Source organism: Gossypium hirsutum, chromosome D03 (genome assembly GCF_007990345.1).
Source record: "Gossypium hirsutum isolate 1008001.06 chromosome D03, Gossypium_hirsutum_v2.1, whole genome shotgun sequence".
NCBI classification, from domain to species: domain Eukaryota; kingdom Viridiplantae; phylum Streptophyta; class Magnoliopsida; order Malvales; family Malvaceae; genus Gossypium; species Gossypium hirsutum.
In genome coordinates this window covers 14652407-14671050 of record NC_053439.1, presented here as the reverse complement: position 1 = coordinate 14671050, position 18644 = coordinate 14652407, and the positions used below count along the sequence as shown (strand labels likewise).

The 18644-nt window shown below is 31.0% G+C and overlaps 2 protein-coding genes across 2 annotated transcripts; both read left to right on the top strand.

The window, feature by feature from the left end:
* Positions 1–1202: 1202 nt before the first annotated feature.
* On the top strand, positions 1203–2421 carry LOC107949586 (uncharacterized). Its single transcript, XM_041089864.1, has 3 exons — positions 1203–1394; positions 1520–1580; positions 2146–2421. Exons 1-3 carry the CDS (start codon positions 1203–1205, stop codon positions 2388–2390), a joined length of 498 nt encoding a protein of 165 aa, XP_040945798.1. The 3' UTR covers positions 2391–2421.
* A 1115-nt stretch (positions 2422–3536) lies between these two features.
* LOC107950815 (transcription repressor OFP14) lies at positions 3537–4382 on the top strand. Its single transcript, XM_041089863.1, has 2 exons — positions 3537–3754; positions 3851–4382. The coding sequence occupies exons 1-2, from the start codon at positions 3537–3539 to the stop codon at positions 4380–4382; spliced, it is 750 nt and encodes a 249-aa protein (XP_040945797.1).
* The last annotated feature ends 14262 nt before the right edge of the window (positions 4383–18644 follow it).

The following is an 18644-nucleotide window of genomic DNA, read 5'->3' as shown; positions in this document are numbered from 1 at the left end:
TGAAGAGAGGAACTTCTTCGGTTCCATTTGATCCCACTCGTGTTACTCAACTCTCATGGCACCCTAGGTCACTTTAATTTCTCTCTTCTTCTTTTTCGCATTTTGTAACTTTTTTTCTGTTTAATTTACTCAAAATTGTGAACTTTATGTTTTTATTTTTATTTTCGTGGCTTTCCTTTACAAAGGATTTTTATCAAGTGAGGAATGTGATCACCTTATTACTTTGGTAAGCAACATTTTTTTAAACTAATTTGTTGATTAATTTCGATTTGTGATGTTAACCCCCTCTCATTTTTTTCTTAAAATGTGTGAATTTCAGGCTAAGGATAAATTAGAGAAGTCAATGGTGGCGGATAATGAATCGGGTGATAGCATTGAGAGTGAAGTTCGAACCAGCTCTGGCATGTTTCTTCAGAAAGCTCAGGTATATAATTAAATTGCCCCTTTTTTTAGTTTAAATCTGTGAAATTAGCTGGAATTCTGTTAATGGAAGATAGAAATATTACAGCGGTGAAGGCAGTTCACTTATTCTTCATAAATAACCAAATTTTGGATGGTAGTTTATGACAGATAATGTTTTAGGTGTCTTTTACTCCTTTCCCCTAATGATTCATTCACACTTAATCTAGGGCAAGCTCTTTACCTAAAGAATCCGTTTCCTCACTAAATGCATTGAAAGTTAAAGATGATAGTTGTGCTCTTTGGTATTGGCTTAAGCTTTTGGGATAATTACTTTCCCTTAATGTTGTATCAGATATCTCGAGTAGGACTCCTGATAACTGATTTACTTCTTATTTCTTCCTCTGCTGTCTTGTTGCTCACTAGGGAATACGTTACTGCTTTAATCATTCTTCAGTTTGCACCTTTTTCTTCACTGGAGTTCAGGTCCAAATGTGTACTGCTTAGTATTAGTTACTTGTTTCATTAAGTTTAGAGATCGTTTACTCAATACTAATTTTGATGACTCAGATTGTTTATTTTTGTGGACCGTGTTTGGAAAGCATTGTATATGCTGATTCTTGAAGTTCAAATGCTTATGTGGTGTCCTTTATTTCTCATGTGAAGGATGAAGTAGTTGCTGATATCGAAGCTAGGATTGCTGTATGGACCTTCCTTCCAGCAGGTATATATCATTTCTTGCTTGTTGTTGCCCTATAATTTCTTAATCTACGTTGAATGGTGTTTTCTCATCTTATTTTAATATGGCACACCAACCAGAGAATGGGGAGTCCATGCAAATACTACATTACGAGAATAGTCAAAAGTATGAGCCACATTTCGATTATTTTCATGACAAGGCTAATCAAGAGCTGGGCGGTCACCGTATAGCCACTGTACTGATGTATTTATCTGATGTTGAGAGTGGTGGGGAAACTGTGTTTCCAAATGCAGAGGTAAGCATTTGACTGTGAATTTTTTATTCCCCCTATTTATGTTTGCTCTCTTTCTATTCTATCATTGTTAAATGCTTACATTTCCATTTTATTTTGTTCATCACTTACTAGTCTGCCTTCTGCAGGGAAAACTTTCTCAGCCAAAGGATGATAGCTGGTCAGATTGTGCAAAAAATGGATATGCAGGTAATACTATGATTTCTATTGGAGATTTTGTGAAATGCTTACTGAGTTGTGTTTTTACTTTTCTCGAATATTAATATGCTAGATCATACCGATCTGTTGGAAGAATTTTCATTTGATTCTAGCTGATAAAATCTCACTTTAATGAACAAGTGAAATTAAGTTTGCCACTTTTGTTTGTATGATTGGTTTGTGATCTGTATTCCAATGAATTCTGCAGATATTACTATGAACCTGCTGTATATGTTCATAGCTTCTTATTTAATTATTCTCGGATAAAATTGCCACCTTAGAAATCCAACCATATAATCCAACCATATACTTTTATTCATAATATACATGTGGTATTATTAACATCGTGTAAGGCTAATATGGATAGGTGGTGATGGAACCTTACTACCATAATTTTGTTTTTGGTATGTATTTTATGAGCGTTAATTCATCATACTATTATTATGAGCGTTAATTCTGCTGAATATATCTAGATCTTTGTTTATAGAGAATCAACTAAATTGCAAAATTTTAGCATCTGCTATGATGAATGTCACCTGACTGGTAATCATTTCAAGGCACCCTGACTCAGTACTACGAACAGCTGCCAGTAAGTCTAGAGAATTTGAGGCTGTATACGGGAAACACCGAAGCAAGGGATCTGAAGACAAGTTGCCAATGCAAAGTAGTCTTGACGAAATGGTAGTTTTTATTCGGGAACTAATCAGCCTTACACGCTTAAAGACATGGGAGGAGGGCACTTGTATTAGGTCATTGACTCAACTTCAACAGAGGGCAAGGATGCTTCTGCATCAACATTGATTGAATGAAATCCATGTAATATTTGTAATTTTCCCAGGGTTATTCATTTTCGGATATAGTTAGTGATGTGAATATGATTGTGACTAATATGCTATCCAGCATTTTGTAAAGTTTGGGTGGGCTAGAAAATTGGAAAACATATTAGTTGGTAGCTGGAAGGTTGAAATGAGCTGACCAGCATTTTGTACAATGCATTTCTAATGAGAAAAATTTGTTAGTTATAATTATTTTAAATTTTATTAAATCATATATTTTAATTAAAATATATTTAATATTAATTATTTCAAATTATATTTTATAGTATTATATATTATGATTTTAGTAAATTCATATAAGAATGTTGATTATTAAGAATTTTATTAAATTATATATTTTAATTATAATATATTTAATAATAATTATGTTAAATTATCTATATTATGATTTGAGTAAATTCATATAAGAATATTAATTATTAAGAATTTTATTAAATTATATATTTTAATTATAATATATTTAATAATTATTATATTTAAATATGATTAAATTATTTATTATTGATATTAATAATCTTATTAAATTTTAAATAACAATAACAATAATTATTTACCCAAACAAATTTATGCTAAGGGTATTCTAGTCATTTTAGTTTTTTCCATTATGCTATTACACCTCTATTCCATTCAACCAAACATAAGATTACTATTACGCCTCTATTCCATTACATTCAACCAAACAGTTGATTTGCTATTACACCTCTATTCCATTACACCTCTAATCCAATACACCTCCAATCCAATACACCTCTAATCCAATACAGCGAAGCAAACGTGCCCTAAAATATTGCATAATCTGTGAGATTCCTTTCCAAATTGATGCAAAACCATAATTAATCTAGAAATCTTCATTACATAATATCCTCATTATTATTTTATAAGTGGGAACAAAACATATATTATTTATTCTCTTGATTTCTACTTGCCGTATAAGTTACCTAAATTACAACATTTTATTTCCATAAATAAATACTACCTTAAACATATATATATTACAAAATCTGGCAAGTCAGTAAATGCCCTATTTCTTACCACATTCCCATGAAAACTATTACATTTATAAGCCAAATGCTTCATTAGCTGTGTACTGTTAACCCCCCCCCCAAAAAAAATGTCAAAGAAGCTTCAAAAATCTCTTCAGGATTACCTTTCCAAGATCAAGAAACCCTCTCCAAATACTCACTTCCTTTTAAACTCATTCTCTTCCAACAAATGGATTCGAAAAGGCTGCAAAACCCCCCAAACCCTTTCATTTGCTGTTCATCAAGATGGCGAAGCTGCCACACTTTCTGATGTTGATCGTTTTCTCTTTGAGAATTTCAAGTCTTTGTATATCAATGATGATGATGATGATGAAGAGATTAAAGATGATGATGGTGATGGTGAAGTGAAAAGCCCTGGTGGGATTTGTTTTGAATCCCCAAGGTTTATTGATCCGCCCCCGTACCTCTCAGGGTCCAACAGGTTCTTCGTTGCTACTGGGTTTTCGAGTTCGCTCATCGAGGAGGCTCGTAACAGCGGTGTAACTAGCAACACCTTCATGTCAATGTCGGAGGATGGCGGTTCCTCCTCCACCTTCACCTCTAACACTAGTAGTACTACTGCAAATGAATCCAACGTCTATGGTGGCGGCAGCGATAACGTCAAGTCTCAAAGCATCTACAATGAATGCATAGCGGTGTTAAGGTGTTCGCCGAACCCGTACGACGATTTCCGACGTTCCATGCAAGAAATGGTGGAAGCAAGGTTGAAACATGGTTCGAAAATCGATTGGGATTTCATGGAAGAGCTGTTGTTTTGTTACCTAAATTTGAACGACAAGAAGTCTTACAAATTCGTCTTAAGTGCATTCGTGGATCTGGTCGTCGATTTGCGTCAAAATGACGGCAAGATGTCTCGGAATTCTAATGTTAAATATAAGAGATCGAGGAGAACGAGGCACAATAATGTAGCCTAAGGATTGGGTTTTTTATTATTATTTAAAAAAGAGTTGGTTTTTGGGGTTGTAAAGATGTGAAACTGTTTAATGTTAATGTTATTTTGGATTTGAGTTTTTTTATTTAATGAATTTCTTTAATAATTTCATCATAGTTTTTTATTATATTCTTTTACATAATGTTTAGGATTATTTATAGTTCCTTTCCAATCTATAAATAGGAAGATAATATATTTCAACGCATTTAAGCTTACATCCTTTTGTATTAACAACAATATTCATACTAATCGAACTAAGACTCAACCAACAAATTTGTGTTATTGTTGATACAAAATAATGTTTTTATAATTAAAAAGGAATAGGTAGGGCATGACTTTCTTTGTTTATACTTTAGTTTAATGGCATCTATAAAGAAGATAATGGATGATATGAAATTATGATTCTACGTAATCTTTATTCATTTTCAATAGGAGAATGACAAATTAAATTTTTACTCTTGAATTTTAGCTATTTTTTCCCTGAAAAAAAATCAAATCCAACTATAAAAGCTGAAAATTTGGAAGAAAAACCTGATTTGTCATTATCTATTGAAAATGGATAAAGATGACGTGGAATCATAGTTTTATGCAATCCCTCCTCCTATTGAGGAAAAGTTAAAAACTATCTTCTTCTTCTTTTAACAAAAAAATGCAAATGTAGTATATAGTAATTTTTATATTAAATAGTAGTTTCGTATGGAGTGCCCAAATGCACCATTGAAAAATAGTTTCAGATTTAAAAAAAATGATATATGTATATAGTAAAAATTAAATATTTTAGTATTAATTAATAATATTAATAATTAATTTTTATTAAATTAATTTTGTCCGTGGCTCTTAATTCTTATGATCAGGAATCAATTTTGACAAAATAGATAATATATATTTGTTTTCTTACTCATGAGATAAATGAGTTGATTGTATATATAAATTAAAATGTATTAAATTAATTTTAGGTATTATATAATTTTTATAAATTTTATGAGGAAAAATGTATTTTTATTAGACATGTAGCACTATTCTAGTAGTGGATGTAGAGAATCTTCGAGAAATTTGAAAAATGAGCTTTAAAGAAATTCTTATGAAAATACAGTGATTTTAAATTTGAGAATTTATGAAAAAAATTTAAGAAGTGAAAATGTGAGAAAATGATCAAATAAAAAAATTTGAAAAGTTCGAGGACTAAAATATAAATTTGGCTAAAATGGGAAAAGTGAAGTATTAGTGATGAACTAACATAAGTATAAGTTATAATATGTAGTGGCACGATGAAAATCACTTTTAGAACTAAATTAAAAAGATTAAAAAGTACCGTGATTAAATTATAAATTTTCTATTTTTGCTGAGTAATGGGTAAAAATATAGTTTTCACTATTTATGGATTCATTTTAAAAGGTTGTATGTGAATTATGATTATTGGTTTGGTTTGGATAAGTGCTTATTATTGAGAAAAAATTGTGCTAAGTAGCAAAAACAGGTAAAATAGTAATTTCGTCATAATTTCACATTTTGGTTGTTTTTTTGATAGTACAACGAAAATTTATTTGCACCAGTTTTTTAAAACCTTGGGCTTGAAATATTGTATATGGACTTTAGGCCCACAAAAGAAAAATGAAATTGAAGAAGCAACCCATCAGCTAGTGCAACCAGCTACTCCCCATCTTCTATGGAGTCTCCTTCCTTTCTTACATTTTTTAAGCCTTTTCTGAAATCTCTTTAAAAAGTTCAATACCCACTTTGAGATCTTTTCTAAAATACTTGGAAAATCACCTCTTACTCTCATTTTCACAATTAGACTCTCAAATTTTAGTCTAAGATTTCTTGATTTTTGAGAGAGAAAATGGAAGCTTGAGATAGAAAGCTTCATAAAGGTTAGTAATGATGTTTTCTACTTATCTAAGCCTAGTACCTGAGAATTTTTGTTTAAAGAAACTTTGAAAGCTTACATATTATATTTTAGTTATTTTCATGAGTATGAAAAAATGTAGTAATTGTGAGAAATGGATTTCCGAGCAAATTTGAAGGTGGAATCAAGGTTATGAAGGCATGATTAATCCAAAGGGTAAGTACCTTGGATACTCTTATTTATCTTATGTTAAAGTTTATGAATTAGAAAATTTCTGTAATAAATATGGTGTAATTATAAACTGAATACATATAAACTCTATGGCTTAAAAGACATGAAATAAGTCAATAATGTGTTATTTTGAAATTGTTAGTCATGAAATGCTAAGTTAACTAAATATGTGGTATAGGGTTATTAATTGCCATGGGAGTGTGAGTAAACATGTTTTGATACATAGGAATTATTTAATAATGTAAAAATGTGAATAATTGTCATTATCGCTATGAATAGGACTTATTGGTTAATTTTTACTTTTAGTTAATTTACTCGATATCATGTTAAAATATGAGATTTGTTTTGTAAAAGATAAAAGAGCTATTGGGAATTATTAAGTAAAATGGACATGTGTATAAAGCCTAAGGTAATGTAAAAATGTGTATGTAGATGTAAAGCACTAATGATGCCTACATGTAAAAAATGATCATACCCATAAGGCCTTATCAATGTGGAATTGATCATAAGTATGTAAAAGAACTTAAAGTGCCCTTATATGATATATAGATATGTATGTGTTAATGGCCTTGATGGATATATGTTAAATATAATTGTAAAGTGCCCTAGTAGACTTAGTGAAATGTTAGAATACGGTTGGCATGCCAATTAGGGTCTATAACACCTTAGAGTTCTATCGCCTTTGGCCTTGGAACTTTGGTGCCCTTTGGTGTGTTCATATTTATGTGGGCTTGTTAGAATTAAGTGACCAAAATCCTTATTTGAGTAAAATACAGTGGTAAAATAAAATAAAAGTAAAATACCTATAAAACTATATTTCTTTTATTTTATTTTAGAATAAGGTTTTTTAAACATTATTAAACTCCATCTATTTGATATTGATTAGAATAAGGTGTTTCAATCTTACTACACTTCTATCAGAATATGGTTTTACAAGCCTATAAATAGACATAGTCTACTCCTCTTGTAATCATTTGAATTCGACATAGTGAATTTTCTTCTCCTCTGCCTGTGGTTCTTTTGCAAAAGGGTTTCTACGTAAAAATATGTGTGTTCTTTATTTTTATTTCTCTTTTCTTTGTGATATATTATCATTACCTACATTCTATTTTTACAAATTGGTATCAAAGCTTCCGAGTTGTTCATCTTAATCACGGTAATGGCGTCTTTAAAATATGAAATTCCGCTGTTGGATCGTAACATTAGATTCGCGTTGTCACAGATAAAGATGCATGCAGTTCTTATACAGATGGACTTAGAGGAAGCTCTACTAGGGATAGATAAGATGCCTTTAACATTGACGGAAGAAGAGAAGAAGCGCAAGGATCGAAAGGCGTTAACACAGTTACATCTGCATTTGTCTAACGAAATCTTGCAGGATGTGATGAAGGAGAAGACCGCCGCTGGATTATGGAAGAGGTTGGAACAAATATGTATGTCGAAAACTCTAACTAGCAAGTTGTATATGAAGCAGCGTCTTTATGCTCATCGTTTGAAGGAAGGTGCATCTGTGCACGAACACTTAACAGTGTTTAAAGAAATTCTCTTAAACTTGAAGGCCATGGAGGTTCAGTATGATAAGGAAGATCTAGGGTTGATTCTACTTTGTTCGTTGCCCCCGTCTTATTCAACCTTGAAAGATACAATTTTATATAGTCGCGAGTCTCTCACAGTTGATGAAGTTTATGATTTTTTAACCTCGTATGATAAGATGAAGTATCTTGTGGTTAAAATTGTCTCTCAGAGAGAGGGTCTCATTATTCGTGGGAGACAAGATTAGAATACTGATGATGATCGTGGAAGGACACAAGAACGGAATCCTCGCGGTAAATCTAAGGGTAGATCGAAGTCTTTAAATAGAGGTAAAACTTGTAACTTCTGTAAGAAAAAAGGGCACATTAAATCTGAGTGCTATAAGTTACAGAACAAGATCAAAAGGGAGACTGCTAATCAAAATAGAAAACAACCAGAAAATTCTAGTAAAGCTGATGTTGTAGAAGCTACAGTGATGGTGAACTTCTAGTCGATTCTGTTAACAATTTTAAAGTGAGCGAGGAGTAGATCCTTGATTCAGGCTACACCTTCCACATGAGTCCCAATCGGGATTGGTTTACAACTTATGAAACAGTGTTTAAAGGTGTTGTTTTGATGGGAAATAATGCTTCATGTAGAATTGCAGGTGTTGGAACAAGTAAAGTTAAGATATTTGATGAAGTTTTCAGAACACTTAGTGACGTACAACATGTTCCAGAATTTAAGAGAAATTTAATTTCGTTGAGTATTCTTGATTCAAAAGGGTACAAATACATAGCTGAAAGTGGGGTTTTGAATATTTCCAAAGGTTCCCTCATTGTGATGAAAGGGCAGAGAAAGACTGCCAAGTTATATGTTTTGCAAGGTTCTACTATTACTGGTGATGCAACTGTCGCATCTTCTTCCTTGTCAGATGATGATATTACTAAACTTTGGCATATGCGCTGTAACACCCCAAGCCCGGTCTAAACGTTATGACCGAATCTGGTGATGTCACATTGTAACACCCCTTACCCGTATTCGACGCCGGAATAGGGTACGAGGCATTACTAGAAGACATACATTTGCATACATATTAAACCGAGTTACAAAATTTCATCCGAATTAAAACTTTTAAATTATTAACGTGCTTTTATAATTGTTTACAACATATCCTTGAAATATTATATTCATAACAAATAGGGCCTACGAGACCCGATATTTACTTATGTAATTCAAAGCTTCATTTCCATTTCATTCAATTCATAATTTCTCATGTTCACAATTCAAATCAATTTCTTAATCCAATATATATATTTCAATCATCTAAGAATATAATTCAAGTTACACGAACTTACCAGGCTAAATTGCAGAAATACCAAAATTCAGGGACATTTTGGTAATTTTCTATTTTCCTAAAATTTCCACTCAATCTTGATATAAATTAATATTTCATTCAATTTATTAATTTAAATAATAAAAAAAATTCATTTCATGCAATTTGGTCACTTTTTGACATTTTTACAAATTTACCCTTAAAATATTACTTTTATTCAATTTAGTCCCTGAACCTAAAACATGCAAATTAGCCATTTTTAATGAAAATACATGCTAGTTGAATAATCATATATTTTCCTCCTCCTCCTCTCCATTCCACATCCTTAATGCATATAACATGCTTATATGTAACATTATCTATAATTTCACTATTTATTTATTTGTTCATTCAAAGTTGTCCACTTGAGTCATTGTCACAAAATTATTATATCTTGAGCTATGTAACTCTGAATTGAGATCCGTTAATTTTATATAAAACTAGAATCACATATATTCTTACTATAAAATTTTTAGAATTTTTTGTTTAGCCAATAAGTATAGTTTATTCTTTAAATTCATCCCTATTCTGCTGTTTGACAGTTCTGACCCTTCTTCACTAAAAATTAATTATCTCCTCGTATAGATTTCGAATGATGTTTTTGTTTGTTTATATTTAAAACAGACTCATTCATTATTTGAAACATATAAATTTAAGCCCATAATTATTTTTCTCCAATTTTTTATAATTTCCAAAGTCAGAATAGAGGAACCCGAATCATTCTGACTTTGTCTCACATAATTTATTATATCTCATGATTTACAATTCTATTACTTACAATGTTTCTTCTATGAGAAACTAGACTTAATAATATTTAATTTAATATTTTTTTCATCCCCTAATTCGATTTCCATAATTTATGGTGATTTTTCGAAGTTAGCCTATTGCTGCTGTCCAAAACTGTTTTAGTACAAAATGTTGATTACTAAATTTACAACTTCCTTATTCATTTTCTCTATAATATTTTCTATTACTTTCTCTTATTCCCTTCACTAATATATCAAGAACATAAGACTTTATTTAAGAAAACTCTACTATAACATCATTTCCATGCTTTTTCAATAATAACAAACTTAAAAATATATTGAAATCTTGATGTTCTTACCTTGTCCTATTGATTTCAATCTTTAACTTGATTTTTTCTCTCCTCCAGCTTCTATTTCTTGAATCTAACTTGATATTATAGCTCCCCATTGTCTCATTGTTATCTTTCTCTCTTGATGGATATGAAAATTCTTTTGATTTCTAAGTGAAAATGGTGAATTTTTGGTGAACGGACCAAATTGTAAAGAAAAGAAAGTTTCTTTCTTTCTTTTCTCTTCATACGTTGGATGCATGGGAAGAAGATGAAGATTCTTCATCTTTCCTTCCATATATATACTAAATAAACTAATAATAAAATAATAAAATATCATTTAAAAATCAAATTAAAATATTAATAAACTAATATTTATTTAATTAATTAATCTAAAATATCACCAACATCATCATTGCCTTCTAGATTTCTCTCTCTTCTAATTGACCATTTTGCCGTTTATAATCTATAAAAATTTCATCATTGAGTCATCACTTAATTTGGTGAAATTGTGATTTAGTCCCTCAAAATTCTTCACATTTTCAATTTGGTCCTAATTCATCCATTTTCCTTAGTTTCTAGATTATTCCACCCTTAAAATATTTACACTATTGGTCCTTTAAATTTTTTGTATTTACACTTTAACCCCTCAATTTTCGAGTATTTACTCTTGGGCAATAAAACTTTTCTCACTTTTACGATTTAATCCTTTCCTGAATTAATATGTCATAATATAATTCCCAATGTTGCCATAACTCAAAATTTCCCTTTTTGTCACTTTATTTCCTTATTTTACTATCAAGGATTTCTTACTGCAGTAATTTTCGGGGTATTACAGTAGTAATTTTTGGTATATTACATGCGCCTAGGGCATATGAGTGAGAATGGCATGACAGAATTGAGCAAAAGAGGACCTCTTGATGGGCAAGGAGTTTGCAAACTGAAGTTCTATGAGCACTACATTTTTGGGAAGTAAAAGAGATTTCGATTCACTAGAGGAATCCATAACACGAAGGGAACGTTGGAGTATATTCATTTTGATCTGTGGGGGCCATCCAGAGAGGTGGAGCTAATTATATGCTAACTTTTATTGATGATTTTTCCAGAAAAGTGTGGACATTCTTCCTGAAGCAAAAAAGTGATGTGTTTTTCACATTTAAGTCTTGGAAAACTATGATTGAAAAATAGATGGGAAAGCAAATAAAATACATCCACACAAACAATGGCTTAGAGTTCTGTTCTGATGAGTTTAATAAACTGTGCAAGTCAGAAGGGATCGTAAGACACTTGACGGTTCGTCATACTTCACAGTAAAATGGCGTTACAGAACGAATGAACAGAACAAATGATACAAACTTGCTTACGGAAGTAATTGAGTCGTTGATTGCCTAATCGTCAAATTAAGTAGTTCATTTTAACGATCGAGCAACAAACAACTTGAATCATCATCGAGGCGAGTTTGTATCAATGATCATGGAGAAGGTTCGATGTATTTTGTCAAATGCCAACTTACCAAAGTCATTTTGGGCCGAAGCAGCCTCTACTGCATGTTTTTTGATCAACCGATCTCCATCCGTTGCCATTGAGAAAAAGACTCCACAAGAGGTATAGTCTGGTAATCCTGCTAACTATTCTGATTTAAAAATCTTTGGGTATCCTGCGTATGTTGATGTTGATAATGGAAAATAGAAAAGTTGTGATTAGCAGAGATGTTATTTTTGATGAAACTGCTATGCTACCTAACTTTTCTATTAAAGACTCTTCCAATAAAGAAAATCAAAAGTAGGTGGAGCATCAGATTAATCTAGAATCTACAATAGAGTCGGCTCTTCAAGCCAGTACAAAAATTCGAAATAGAGTTGCTTCTTCACCATAATACTCTATCGCTAAAAACAGAACTAGGAGAGAAATTAAACCTCCAAAGAAGTATATCGAGGCTGATCTAGCTACTTATGCTTTAAATGTGGCTGAAGATATAGATGCAAACTAAGAGCCATCTAATTATTTTAAGGCGGTTAGTTGTGAAGACTCAAAAAAGTGGATGTTTGCTATGCAAGAGGAGATGGAATCACTCCACAAAAACAAAACATGGAATCTTGTGAAACTTCCTAAAGGTAAAAAAGTTGTTCGTTGTAAATATGTGTTTAAAAAGAAAGAGGGGACTCTAGGAATTGAAAAACCCAAATATAAAGCAAAACTTGTTGCAAAGGGTTACAATCAAGTTCCTGGAGTGGACTTCACAAATGTGTTCTCCCTAATTGTGAAGCATAGTTTAATTCGAGCTTTGCTTGGTATTGTGACCATGCATGATTTGGAGCTTGAGCAGTTAGATGTAAAAACTACATTTTTGCATGGAGAACTTGAAGAGGATATTTACATGCAACAACCAGAAGGTTTTACATTCTTAGAAAAAGATGACTATGTTTGCTTGCTGAAAAAGTCCCTTTACGGTTAGAAACAGTCACCAAGACAGTGGTACATGAGATTTGATTCCTTTATGACTTCTCATGATTTTAAAAGAAGTAGCTTTGACAGTTGTATTTACTTAAAAAAATAGTGATGGTTCTTTTGTGTATCTACTCCTTTATGTTGATGACATATTGACAGCGGTGAAAGATAAAAGAGAGATAAGAAAGCTCAAAGCCCAACTAAGTGAAGAATTTGAGATGAAAGATTTGATACTAGCAAAGAAGATACTTGGTATGGAGATTCTTAGAGATAGAAAAGCAAGTAAATTGTACCTAAGTCAGAAAAGGTACGTTGAGAAAGTTCTTTGTAGATTCAATATGCAGAACGCTAAGCCTATTAGTACTCCTTTAGTAGCCCATTTCAGACTTTCATCGGCTTTGTCTCCACAATCAGATGATGAGATTAAGTACATGTCACATGTTCCATTTCAGAATGCTATGGTTTGTTCATGTCCAGATTTATCATATGCAGTTAGTGCAGTTAGCAGATACATGACGAATCCCAGTAAAGAACATTGGAAAGTAGTTCAGTGGATTTTAAGATACTTACGAGGTACTACTGATGTTTACTTACAGTTTGGAAGAACTAGAGATGGAGTCATTAGGTATGTTGATGTTGATTTTGCTGGAGACCTTGATAGAAGAAGATCTCTTACAGGTTATGTCTTTACAATCGGAGGTTGTGCAATCAGTTGGAAAGCCACTTTGCAAACTACAGTTGCTTTGTCTACCATTGAAGTTGAGTACATGACGATTATTAAGGCTTGTAAAGAAGCTATTTGGTTGAAGGGACTCTTTAGTGAACTCAATGAAGACCTTCAAATCAATACAATATTTTGTGACAGTCAGAGTGCCATCTTCCTTACAAATGATCAAATGTTTCATGAGAGAACAAAACACATTGATATTCAGTATCATTTTGTTCGTGATATTATTGCTCATGGTAATATTGTTGTGAGCAAAATTAGTACTCATGAAAATCCTGTAGATATGATGACTAAGTCACTTCCTATAACCAAGTTTGAGCATTGCTTAGACTTGATTGGTGTTCATTGTTGAAGTTAAACCCTTAAGGGGTTTTATGGAAGAGGTGGAGAACTTGTTCGTTGAGAGTTCGCGATAAAAAACTTATTCATTGAGAATTCGTGTCAAGGTGGATATTGTTAGAATTAAGTAACCCGAATCCTTATTTAAATAAAATATAGTGGTAAAATAAAATAAAAGTAAAATCCCTATAGAACTTTACTTCTTTTATTTTATTTTAGAATAAGGTTTTTTAAACCTTATTAATCTCCATCTATTTGATATTGATTAGAATAAGGTGTTTCAATCTTACTACACTCCTATTAGAATATGGTTTTACAAGCCTATAAATAGACATAGTCTACTCCTCTTGTAATCATTCGAATTCGATATAGTGAATTTTCTTCTCCTCTGCCAGTGGTTTTTTCCCAAAAGGGTTTCCACGTAAAAATCTGTGAGTTCTTTATTTTTATTTCTCTTATCTTTGTGATATATTGTCATTACTGACATTCTATTTTTGACAGTGCTTTATATTGCCTTCGGGCCTTGCACTTCGGTGCATCTTGGTGTGGTGTAGTTTATGTTCATATGAGTTTATTGGTGTGGTGGAGGGATGTGTTACACTTCAGTTGTAACGTCCCGTAAGTCGGGGGTGTTGGGAAATATACTTCTGGGACCCCGCCTTTGTGTATCGAGTTTAAAATTATTAATATTATAATTTCAGGAGTTATCTTAGAAGTTAATTGAATGTTAAATTGATAATTTTAATTGCTAGGGACTAAATTAATTATTAGAAAGAAATAGTTGCAAGGACTATTTAATTAAATAGTATTTTTTAGTCACATGGGGTTAGTGGATGTGCATGAGAATAATATATATAAAAGTGATATCATTAAGAATTATAATAGGATAACTGTTATATGTAAGAGAAATAAATAAAAGAAAAAGAAATAGAAGAGTGGGTAGAAAAAAAAAGGAAAGAGAGGGAGTAAGTAAGAAAAATTTTAAAAGCTTCATTTTTGCTCTTGCATGCCGAAAAGGGGGAGAATATTTCAGCCACATTTCTTATGCTTTAAAGCTCAAATTGGTTAGTAATTATTGGTTCTTATTTCATGGATTTTGTATTTTTGGAATCTTGAGATCATGAGTTAGATAACCCATGTTGAATTTTTTACCATTGTTGATGTTGGAACAAGTTAGTATGGTAGAAAAATATAAGTTCTTATTGTTATTGGAGTAGATTTTTAAAGTTGGAAGTGGAGTGAAATGATTTGTAAAGTCAATTCATTAATTTGTACATTGAGGATTATTATGGAAAATTTTGAAAATATGGGGGTTAAATTGTTTATTTATGTGAAATTATCAATGTATAAAAAAAATGTCATTGAGATATTTTGAAGTCTTTTATTTGAAAGAGTTTTGTTTGGGTGCTGGATGTTGAATTTGTGTTATTTTATAGAGTAAAATTTTACTATATTTAAAAATTAGGGATTTAATTGATAAATTATAAATGAGAATGATTTTATTATAAATTAAAGATATATATAGGCTATATATTTAGGGGCTAAGCATTCGGCAATAGTGGGTTATGTGTTAATTATGGAATTAACTTGGTTGATATGATGGATTAAATTGTATAGGATGTAAATGTTTTAGGGCAAATGTGTAAAAGTGTAAATAAGTAGCTAAATGTATTGAATTGAATGGTATATGAAATTGAGATTAATATTTACAGAGTCATTTTAGAAATGAGTAGAATGATCGTTTGATAATTTTAATTATTAGTGTTTAATTAAGTATAATGATTAACTTAAGTGGGTGATAAATTAGTATTAAATTTTAAAGTGGGAGTAGAATAAGGGACTATATAAATAAATAGTCCATTAATTTGATGAGTTTTGGTTAGTGGATTATATATATGTAATATATGCTAAGTTATAATAAAAATGAAAATGATATGAAAATAGGAATAAAATAAAAGAAACAAATAGAGTAGTGGGGGAAAGAAAAAGAAAGAAAGAAAGAGAAACAAAAATTAAAGCTTCACCTCTTGCATGCCGATTTGGAACCTTAAAATTATGTAGTAGATTACCTATTTGGAAACTTAGAGAAATTATGATTTTTGTGGAAGTTGCCATTGTTGAAAAACTTTAATGCTTGTAGTTGTTTTGATAGAATTAGAGGTTAAATTGTTAATTTTGTGAAGTCTAGGGACTGTTTTGGTGGATTGTTCTTTGTGCTAGAAATTTGAGTTGAATTACTAAGTTTAGTGAGTAATTAAAATATTTTATACCATCAGTTTTGTTAGTATTATCTTGCAAGTAGTTTAATGCTATAAATTAAATTAGCATGGTGTTAAGTTATAAAATTCAAGAATTTAGAGATTGTTAATAAATTATATGTATATTTGGTTAATTATGGAAATGGTAAATTCAATGATTAAATTGTGAATTAATTGAAAGTATGAGTTGTTTTGAACCTTGTGGAATAATTGGTTGAAATGAGACTTTCTTGATTTTAATTAAATAATATTATCGAAACCATTTTTATTTTTGGAAAAAAACAAAAATTAGTTGTCGGTGAAAATTGGAGTCGCTACCAATATTTTATTAAAGTGTGATTGGATCACCTAAAAATGACTTTGGTCTGCGGGTTTTAGAAAAATGGGTTCGAGAGTCAATTACGTATGAGGAAGGATTAGCACCCTCGTAACGCCCAAAAATTGGTACCAAGTAGATTAATAAATGTCTTAATGTCGAGAGTTGAAAAATACGATCCTTAATTAAATTAAATTATTTCTTAAGACTTTCTCATTTTGAAAAAAGAAAATATCACACCCAATGCGTTAGGGCACAATATTTTATTCTTTTCAAAACGAGTTGGTCCAAAAAAACTCGTGTAATAAAACTTAAGAAAATATTTAATTGTTTAAAATTTATGAAGAAATCGCAGCCCAATACGTTAGGGCACGATTTCCTAAAATATCAAACATTCAACATTTCCTCTATCATTTTATTTTTTTTAAAAAAATCTTTATCTCGAGAAATCAACGTGTCACATCCAATACGTTAGGATACAACATATCGAATTCCCGATGACAAGTTTTATTTTGTTTGATCAAAGAGTAATTCTCGATTGTTGGATTTAACGAAGAAAATCGGAACCCAATACGTTAGGGCTCAACTTTCTTAAAAATCTTAAATACAAGTATTGTCTCTATTTTGAAAAGTTCTATTTTTTAAGTTCGAGTAAAAGATGACGTGATTGAATGTATGCATAAATGTCACAATAACAAATATATCAATGGCATAGAAGCAATATAAACAAATAAATAAACGAAATAAAATAATCCATGACATGCAAAATATTACATGAATAAATGTAAACACAATTGAATAACGAATGAAGAAAGCAAGCAAAATAAAGATAAGAAGATATATAATATACACATGGAAATTATGAAGATTAAAAATATACATATGATTTACAAATAAATTTTTGAGTTATAGAACTTATATATATACAATACATAATATATTTATGAAAATAAAATAAAGAAAAATATATATAAACATATATATAGATTATAAAATAGGTGTTTAAAAATATATATATTTGAACATTTTCGAAGATACAAAAAAACATAGATATATACATGTTTATATAAATATAAAAGAATATTTGTTAGGGAAAAAAATAAACACATTATCAAAAATCAATATGTGTATATACATAAATAAAAAAAATCAGTTTAAAATAATAATTATGTACCTAAAAAATAATTACATATACAAGTTACAAAAAATAAAAAATATAAATATAAATAAAAAATAGTAATTACATTATTAGAATTAATTAATTAAAAAAATAAAAAAATACTAAATTGAACTGCAATTAAAAATTTTGGGGTAAAATCCGCAAATAAATAAAGCCAAAAGGACTAGATCGAACACGCGAATTACATAGAGGGGCTGGAAGGGAAATTTTCCCTTCTCCTCTAAAACTGCGTCCTTCAAGTAGGGCTAAATTGAGATTGAAAATAAATTAAAGGGCGAATTAAAAAAATAAAAATACTTAATTGTAAATATATTAAAAGGCGGAAGGGCCAAAAACGTAATTTTCCCCTCCGTATAAAACACGCGGATCCTAAGGCTGGGTCGGGTTAGATTCGGGTCAACCCGGGCCTTAAACGGCGTCGTTTTCAATTGGCTATATAAACCAAAAAATCCCTTTAAAAAATCATTTCATTCCTTTTTAAAAAAAACAAAAAAAAACTTTCCTCTCCTCTCTCTCAGCCATCAAGTCCGGCCAGGGTCCGACCAGGGTCCGGTCATCGGTCGGTCACCGGCCACCGCACCGGCCGTCGATCTCCGGCGCCAGCACCACCGTATGTGGTGGCCGGAAAAGGGAAAAAACTCTTAGTTGTCCCTTCGAAATCAATAAACCTAGATCCAGGCTCGAAATTCCCGAAATTGACGAAGAAGCCCTAAAAAAAACCTAGAGACCTTTTGATTTCTAACCGTCTATTCTCAGAGACGGACCTCGGCCTTCCAACGGCGCGACCGACTCTGATGAAGGTATGTTTCTCACCTTTATTTTATTTCGTAAAAATAAAAACAAAATAGAATATATATCAACCTTAGATTTCGTTTGATTCTCTGCTAGTGTTGTAAAAATTCCTCCTTTTTTATTGATCTTTTTTTCCCTCCATTACA